At 41.5% G+C, this 8,963-nt stretch overlaps 1 protein-coding gene across 1 annotated transcript in view; it reads right to left on the bottom strand.

Moving 5' to 3' along the window:
- Nucleotides 1-8,963, bottom strand: part of LOC143277220 (tetratricopeptide repeat protein 39C-like) — a 39,941-nt gene that overhangs the window by 23,877 nt on the left and 7,101 nt on the right. Inside the window, exons 5-6 of the mRNA XM_076582006.1 lie at nt 6,742-7,020; nt 6,000-6,029 (exon numbers count right to left, since the gene is read on the bottom strand). Of these exons, the coding sequence (XP_076438121.1) occupies nt 6,000-6,029; nt 6,742-7,020 (309 nt within the window). The remainder of the gene's footprint in view (nt 1-5,999; nt 6,030-6,741; nt 7,021-8,963) is intronic.

Here is an 8,963-nt window from a genome sequence, read left to right as displayed (position 1 = left end):
GGTATTGTGGTGACATTTTGTTGCCTTGACTAAAGTGCAGTTTAAAAGTTGAGAGAGAGAGAGAGGAGAGACAGACAGACAGACAGACAGACAGACAGACAGACAGAGACAGAGAGAGAGAGAGAGAGATGGTTGGACAGATTGATAGACAGAAAGATAGATACTAAGATAGTAGATAGATAGATACTGAGATACTAAGATATACAGATACTAAGATAGATAGATAGCAGATAGATAGATAGATAGCAGATAGATAGATAGATAGACTGATTCATTCATTCAACGTCAGAAACTTGGTGATCTATAGCCATGTAAAAACGGTCAGCACGCGACATATATATCTAATTTCTAGACAACAAAAATCAACTCATCTGGGTTAAAAGGACTCTTGTAATATTTAGGTTATCAGGAACAGACAGAGTCACAAAATGATTCAATGACTAAAGTTATTTGGGTTACTGTAACATTTGATTTAGGTTATCACAAAGAGAGACACGGTGACAGGGAGAGAGGGAGAGACAGACAAGAGACACAGATAGACAGGGAGGCAGACAAGGAAGGAAACGGGCAGACAGACGTACTATCAGACAAGCAGGAAGGTTGACAGCTTGACACACAGTTCAGATGAGAAACAAAGAGGATAGAAAGAAGAGAGAAGGAGGAGAGAGAAAGGAAGTAATGATTCAATTCAAACACTACATCAAAGTTCAATAAGCATACATATATATATATATTTATATGTGTGTGTGTGTGTGTGTGTGCGTGTGTGTGCGTATGCATGTGTGTGTGTGTGTGTGTGTGTGTGTGTGTGTGCACGCGTGTGTGTGCATATGCCTGTGTGTGCGTGTTTTGTGAGCGTGCATGCGTGCGTGTGTGTGTGTGTGTGTGTGCATTAAAAGAAGAGGCTACGTCTGTTGAGCAGAAACAACTAATAACTCATTATCAAATTAAGTAAATCAATCAATCAATGAACAAATAAACTGCTAAACCAACGATCAACAAACAAACAGTCACAAAAACAAATTAGCAATCCATCAAAAAAATTACTGAATCTATAAATCGCAAAAAGAAATGTTAGTGAATAAAAAAAAATATAAATAAATAAATGCATAAACTTACAAAATAACTGCCAATGAGAACACCACATGAAATAACTGAATTACGCATCAGTTTTCTTTACAAAGCAAGCCTTTATAAAGAAGAATACAACATGTCTGTTAATATCATTATCAAGACGGGGGGGGGGGAATACACAAACACCCCTTCCACCATCTGACTGTTCCGATAACCAGAGAAATGAGAAGCAAGAAATGGGTTAGCAGAGCACAGCCGAGTTTAGCACTGAAAAGAGGTAAGACAGACACAGACAGACAGTGACAAAGTGAAAGCAGAAACGCCTGATTACAGGTGACGGAGGAAGGTTATTTACAGAGAATGGAGGTGTGTTTATTTACACAGTTAACTCACACAGTTTTAACCGAGTCATGTTATTTACACAGTAGACTAAGAGACTGAGGTGTGTTATTTACACAGTAAACTTACACAGTCTTAACTGAGTAGACTGACGTGTGTTATTTACACAGTAAACTTACGCAGTTTTAACTTAGTCATGTTACTTACACAGTAGACTAACATAACTGTTTACAGGTGACAAAGGAAAGTTATTTACAGAGAACTGACTCATTTTGTTTACACAATTAGCTAGCACGCAATGACTCGTGGAATTTACACAGGAAACTTACAAAACTGAATCATGCTATTCATACAGTAAATCGACGGACGGACATGAGTCAATTTGTTTTCACAGTAAAGTAACAGAACAGAGGACATGAGTCAATTCATTTTCACAGTAAAGTAACAGAACAGAGGGCGCGAGTCAATTCGTTTTCACAGTAAAGTAACAGAACAGAGGACATGAGTCAATTCATTTTCACAGTAAAGTAACAGAACAGAGGACGTGAGTCAATTCATTTTCACAGTAAAGTAACAGAACAGAGGACATGAGTCAATTCATTTTCACAGTAAAGTAACAGAACAGAGGGCGCGAGTCAATTCATTTTCACAGTAAAGTAACAGAACAGAGGGCGCGAGTCAATTCGTTTTCACAGTAAAGTAACAGAACAGAGGACATGAGTCAATTCATTTTCACAGTAAAGTAACAGAACAGAGGACATGAGTCAATTCATTTTCACAGTAAAGTAACAGAACAGAGGACATGAGTCAATTCATTTTCACAGTAAAGTAACAGAACACAGGACGTGAGTCAATTCATTTTCACAGTAAAGTAACAGAACAGAGGACATGAGTCAATTCATTTTCACAGTAAAGTACCAGAACAGAGGACGTGAGTCAATTCATTTTCACAGTAACAGAACAGAGGGGGCGAGTCAATTCATTTTCACAGTAAAGTAACAGAACAGAGGGCGCGAGTCAATTCGTTTTCACAGTAAAGTAACAGAACAGAGGACATGAGTCAATTCATTTTCACAGTAAAGTAACAGAACAGAGGGCGCGAGTCAATTCGTTTTCACAGTAAAGTAACAGAACAGAGGACATGAGTCAATTCATTTTCACAGTAAAGTAACAGAACAGAGGGCGTGAGTCAATTCATTTTCACAGTAAAGTAACAGAACAGAGGACATGAGTCAATTCATTTTCACAGTAAAGTAACAGAACAGAGGGCGCGAGTCAATTCGTTTTCACAGTAAAGTAACAGAACAGAGGGCGCGAGTCAATTCATTTTCACAGTAAAGTAACAGAACAGAGGACGTGAGTCAATTCATTTTCACAGTAACAGAACAGAGGGGGCGAGTCAATTCATTTTCACAGTAAAGTAACAGAACAGAGGGCGCGAGTCAATTCGTTTTCACAGTAAAGTAACAGAACAGAGGACATGAGTCAATTCATTTTCACAGTAAAGTAACAGAACAGAGGGCGCGAGTCAATTCGTTTTCACAGTAAAGTAACAGAACAGAGGACATGAGTCAATTCATTTTCACAGTAAAGTAACAGAACAGAGGGCGTGAGTCAATTCATTTTCACAGTAAAGTAACAGAACAGAGGACATGAGTCAATTCATTTTCACAGTAAAGTAACAGAACAGAGGGCGCGAGTCAATTCGTTTTCACATTAAAGTAACAGAACAGAGGACATGAGTCAATTCATTTTCACAGTAAAGTAACAGAACAGAGGGCATGAGTCAATTCGTTTTCACAGTAAAGTAACAGAACAGAGGGCGCGAGTCAATTCGTTTTCACAGTAAAGTAACAGAACAGAGGGCGCGAGTCAATTCGTTTTCACAGTAAAGTAACAGAACAGAGGACATGAGTCAATTCGTTTTCACAGTAAAGTAACAGAACAGAGGACATGAGTCAATTCATTTTCACAGTAAAGTAACAGAACACAGGACGTGAGTCAATTCGTTTTCACAGTAAAGTAACAGAACAGAGGAAATGAGTCAATTCATTTTCACAGTAAAGTACCAGAACAGAGGACGTGAGTCAATTCATTTTCACAGTAACAGAACAGAGGGGGCGAGTCAATTCATTTTCACAGTAAAGTAACAGAACAGAGGGCGCGAGTCAATTCGTTTTCACAGTAAAGTAACAGAACAGAGGGCGCGAGTCAATTCGTTTTCACAGTAAAGTAACAGAACAGAGGACATGAGTCAATTCATTTTCACAGTAAAGTAACAGAACAGAGGGCGCGAGTCAATTCGTTTTCACAGTAAAGTAACAGAACAGAGGACGTGAGTCAATTCATTTTCACAGTAAAGTAACAGAACAGAGGGCGCGAGTCAATTCGTTTTCACAGTAAAGTAACAGAACAGAGGGCGCGAGTCAATTCGTTTTCACAGATAAGTAACAGAACAGAGTCAGGTTATTTACACAGTAAAACTAACAGATTTGAGTCATGTTATTTTCAACAACAACAAAAAAAAAAAGCAAACGCTTCTGACAGGGTCATGTTATTCACACAGTGAAGTGACATACTTGTCTCATGCTATCCATACAGTGAACTAACAGAAATGAGTCAATATATTTTTTTCACAGTAAAGTAACAAAGCAGTCAAGTTATTTACACGGAAAACTAACAGTTCTCATTGACTCGTGTTATTTACACAGAAAACTAACAGAACTGATTAACTCATGTTATTCACAGAGTAAACTGACACAATTCAGTCATTCTATTTACAGTATATACAGATCAGACGGGCACAATAGCCAAGTGGTTAAAGCGTTGGACTTTCAATCTGAGGGTCCCGGGTTCGAATCACGGTGACGGCGCCTGGTGGGTGAAGGGTGGAGATTTTTCCGATCTCCCAGGTCAACATATGTGCAGACCTGCTAGTGACTGAACCCCCTTCGTGTGTATACGCATGCAGAAGATCAAATACGCACGTTAAAGATCCTGTAACCCATGTCAGTGTTCGGCGGGTTATGGAGACACGAAAATACCCAGCATGCATGAACCACGACAGAGTCATCGGCAAGTCGATGTTGGTCGTGTAACGGAAAGAAGAAGAAGAAGAAACTGACTGAACTGAGTCATATCATTTTCACGATAAACAAACCGAACAGAAATATGTGATTTTTAATTACAAACAAACCTAACAGCGTTAAGTCATGTTATGTACACAGTCAAATAACGGAATTGAGTCATGTTATTCACAAAGTGTACAAACACAAACAGGTCTAACTGAGTCATGTTATTTACACACAGAAGAAACAGAACTGAGCTGTCACTATCTGCACAGTGAACTACTGAGTTGTCACTATCTGCACAGTAAACTACTGAGCTGTCACTATCTGCACAGTAAACTACTGAGCTGTCACTATCTGCACAGTGAACTACTGAGCTGTCACTATCTACACAGTGAACTACTGAGCTGTCACTATCTGCACAGTGAACTACTGAGTTGTCTCTATCTGCACAGTAAACAACTGAGTTGTCACTATCTGCACAGTAAACTACTGAGCTGTCACTATCTGCACAGTGAACTACTGAGTTGTCCCTATCTACACAGTAAACTACTGAGTTGTCACTATCTGCACAGTAAACTACTGAGCTGTCACTATCTGCACAGTGAACTACTGAGCTGTCACTATCTGCACAGTGAACTACTGAGTTGTCACTATCTGCACAGTGAACTACTGAGCTGTCACTATCTGCACAGTAAACTACTGAGTTGTCCCTATCTACACAGTAAACTACTGAGTTGTCACTATCTGCACAGTAAACTACTGAGTTGTCACTATCTGCACAGTGAACTACTGAGTTGTCACTATCTACACAGTAAACTACTGAGCTGTCACTATCTGCACAGTAAACTACTGAGCTGTCACTATCTGCATAGTAAACTACTGAGTTGTCACTATCTGCACAGTGAACTACTGAGCTGTCACTATCTGCACAGTGAACTACTGAGCTGTCACTATCTGCACAGTGAACGACTGAGTTGTCACTATCTGCACAGTAAACTACTGAGTTGTCTCTATCTGCACACTGAACTAACTTTGCCAAGAATGTTATACAGACTATAAACTATCAGAGCTGAGCAATGTTGTCTGCATAATAATCTAACAGAGCTGACTCTGTCATGTTGAAAGAAAGATGTTGGTTACACGGCACTGAGTCATGCCGTTCACACAGTAACCTAACAGTCATGCTGAAGGAAAGTTTCAGTATCAGTATCAGTAGCTCAAGGAGGTGTCACTGTGCTTGTTCAAATCCATACACGCTGCACCACGCCTGCCAAGCAGATGCCTGACCAGCAGCGTAACCGAATGCGCTTAGTCAGGCCTTGGAAAAAAAATAAAATAAAAAAATTAAAAAAATAAAAAAATAAAAATAATAGATAAATACACAAAAATACTACTACTACTAAAATCTTGATTAAGTCAACTCTAGGCGCGTACGCGCGCGCGCACACACACACACACACACACAAAAAGGGAAAGAAAGATGTTAGTCTGAACAACGTGCCCCAGGTGATTTACCTGCTCGCTTTGAGTTGGGTTCACCTGCTGCTGCAACAGGTATCAAGAATTTTTGTTTCTTTCTTTCTTCAGCTTGACACTGATACAATACTTAATGATATTTATCGATCATACTTGCTGATACTGGTTGATATATATATATATATATATATAGCTCCTTTCTTCAGTCAGACCTGAAAAGACGACTTTTCAACGGATTGACAGCCGGATACAAGTATCAATATGGCGTCCAGTTAATAATAATAATAATAATAATAATAAATCTAGGCTTATATAGCGTAGTACTCCCATCTCAGATGGGGCTCACCATGCTTTACAATAAAATCTACAAACTTTAGACTAACTGACGTAAAAATATGTACAAAGTCAACACAGTCTCACTTGGCTTCAGCTTACCGGACCAATGGGCTACCCATCTATTTTTAGATCAGTATCAGTATCAGTAGCTCAAGGAGGCGTCACTGCGTTCGGACAAATCCATATAGGCTACACCACATCTACCAAGCAGATGCCTGACCAGCAGCGTAACCCAACACACTTAGGCCTTGAGACAAAAAAAAAAAAAAAAAAAAAAAAGGAATAATAAATAATAGATAAATACATAAAAAAAAGAACTACTACTACTAATAATAATATGTATAAGGTGCAAAAACTTGATGAAGTCAACTATAAGCGTACATGAATAAATAAATAAATAAACAATAATTTTATTTTATTTTTCGATCAGCATGTTCAAACCCACCTTCGCTGTACTTGTTCAGACTGTCCAGGGCAAAGAAGGGCCTCAGCACCGTGTGGTACCACAGCAGGGCCAGCGTGGCCAGCGGCGCCTTCATGTCCCGCGAGTGGCTGGTGTAGTCCAGGCAGGCCAGGCCCACTTCCCGGTCCCCCTCAAAGCCCAGGAACTCGATCAGCCGCAGGATCTTGGGCGGCACCATCGACATGCACAGCTGGAAGGCGCCGTAGCCAAAGTTCACCGCTCCCAGGAGTCTGCCGATCGTGTCCTCCGACAGCTCTGCACCTGGAGCAAGGTGGCAGAATGGTTAAGATGTTGACGGGCGCAATAGCCGAGTGGTTAAAGCGTTGGACTGTCAATCTGAGGGTCCCGGGTTCGAATCACGGTGACGGCGCCTGGTGGGTAAAGGGTGGAGATTTTTCCGATCTCCCAGGTCAACATATGTGCAGACCTGCTAGTGCCTGAACCCCCTTCGTGTGTATATGCAAGCAGAAGATCAAATACGCACGTTAAAGATCCTGTAATCCACGTCAGCGTTCGGTGGGTTATGGAAACAAGAACATACCCAGCATGCACACCCCCGAAAACAGTATGGCTGCCTACATGGCGGGGTAAAAACGGTCATACACGTAAAAGCCCACTCATGTGCATACGAGTGAATGCAGAAGAAGGTTAAGATGCTTCTCTGCCAATACAGAATCTGTGAGGGTGTGGGTTCGAATCCCGCTCTCGCCCTATCTCCAAAGTTTGAACTGTAAAATCAAACTGAGTGTCCAGTCATTCGGCTGAGACAATAAACTGAGGCCACACGTGCAGCACGCGCTTGGTGCACCGAAAAAAAGAATCCATGGCAATAAAAGTGTTGTCCTCTGGCAAAAATCTGTAAAAAAAGAAATCCACTCTGACAGGTACACAAATGTTTACACATGTACTCTGGGTGTAGCTAAAGCATGCTGGATTATACTGCTGTCAGACGTCTCCTAGCAGTTGTGCTGTAGCGTGTATGAATCAATCCTAACACTGTGATGCCTCCTTGAGGAACTGAAACTAACTGAAACTAACAGTTTCAGATTCGGTTTCTCAAGGAGCCATCAAGGCCTTCAGACAAAAACAAACATGCTCCACCAACGTCTACTGGGCAGATGCCTGACCAGGAGTATAACCCAACTCGCTTAGTCAGGCATTTATGGATTAGTCCGAACACCGTGATGCTTCCTTCAGTGAGAAACTAAAACTGAAACTGAAACGACGGGTGCAATACCTGAGTGGTTAAAGTGCTGGACTTTCAATCTGAGGGTTCCAGGTTCGAATCTCGGTAACAGTGCCTGGTGGTGGGTAAAGGGTGGAGATTTTTCCGATTTCCCAGGTCAATATATGTGCAGACCTGCTAGTGCCTGAACCACCTTCGTGTGTATACGCAAGCAGAAGATCAAATACGCATGCTAAAGATCCTGTAATACATGTCAGCGTTCGGTGGGTTATGGAAACCAGAACATACCCAGCATGTACACCCCTGAAAACGAAGTATGGCTGCCTACATGGTGGGGTAGAAATGGTCACACAAGTAAAAAAAGCCCACTTGTATGCATACGAGTGAATCCAAAACAACCGGCACAATAGCCGAGTGGTTAAAGCATTGGACTTTCAATCTGAGGGTCCCGGGTTTGAATCTCGGTAACAGCACCTGGTGGCTAAAAGGTGGAGACTTTTCCCATCTCCCTGGTCAACATGTGTACAGACCTGCTTGTGCCTGAACCCCGCTTCGTGTGTATACGGCAAGCAGAAGATCAAATATGTATGTTAAAGATCCTATTATCCATGTCAGTGTTGTGTGGGTTATAGAAACATGAACTTACCCAGCATGCACAACCCTGAAAAAGTGAGTATGGCTGCAGAGTGCCTCCATGGGGGGTGGGGGTGGGGGTGGGGGTAAAAGTGGAGTGAAGGCCTAGAGGTAACACGTCCGCCTAGGAAGCGAGAGAATCTGAGCGCGCTGGTTCGAATCACGGTTCAGCCGCCAATATTTTCTCCCCCTCTACTAGACCTTGAGTGGTGGTCTGGACACTAGTCATTCGGATGAGACGATGAACCGAGGTCCCGTGTGCAGCATGCACTTAGCGCACGTAAAAGAACCCACGGCAACAAAAGGGTTGTTCCTGGCAAAATTCTGTAGAAAAATCCACATTGATAGGAGAAACAAATAAAACTGCATGCAGGAAAAAATACAA

Source organism: Babylonia areolata, chromosome 33 (genome assembly GCF_041734735.1).
Source record: "Babylonia areolata isolate BAREFJ2019XMU chromosome 33, ASM4173473v1, whole genome shotgun sequence".
Classification (NCBI taxonomy): Eukaryota; Metazoa; Mollusca; class Gastropoda; order Neogastropoda; family Buccinidae; genus Babylonia; species Babylonia areolata.
Note: the sequence above shows the minus strand (reverse complement) of the source record. Positions and strands in the feature narration are given on the sequence as shown.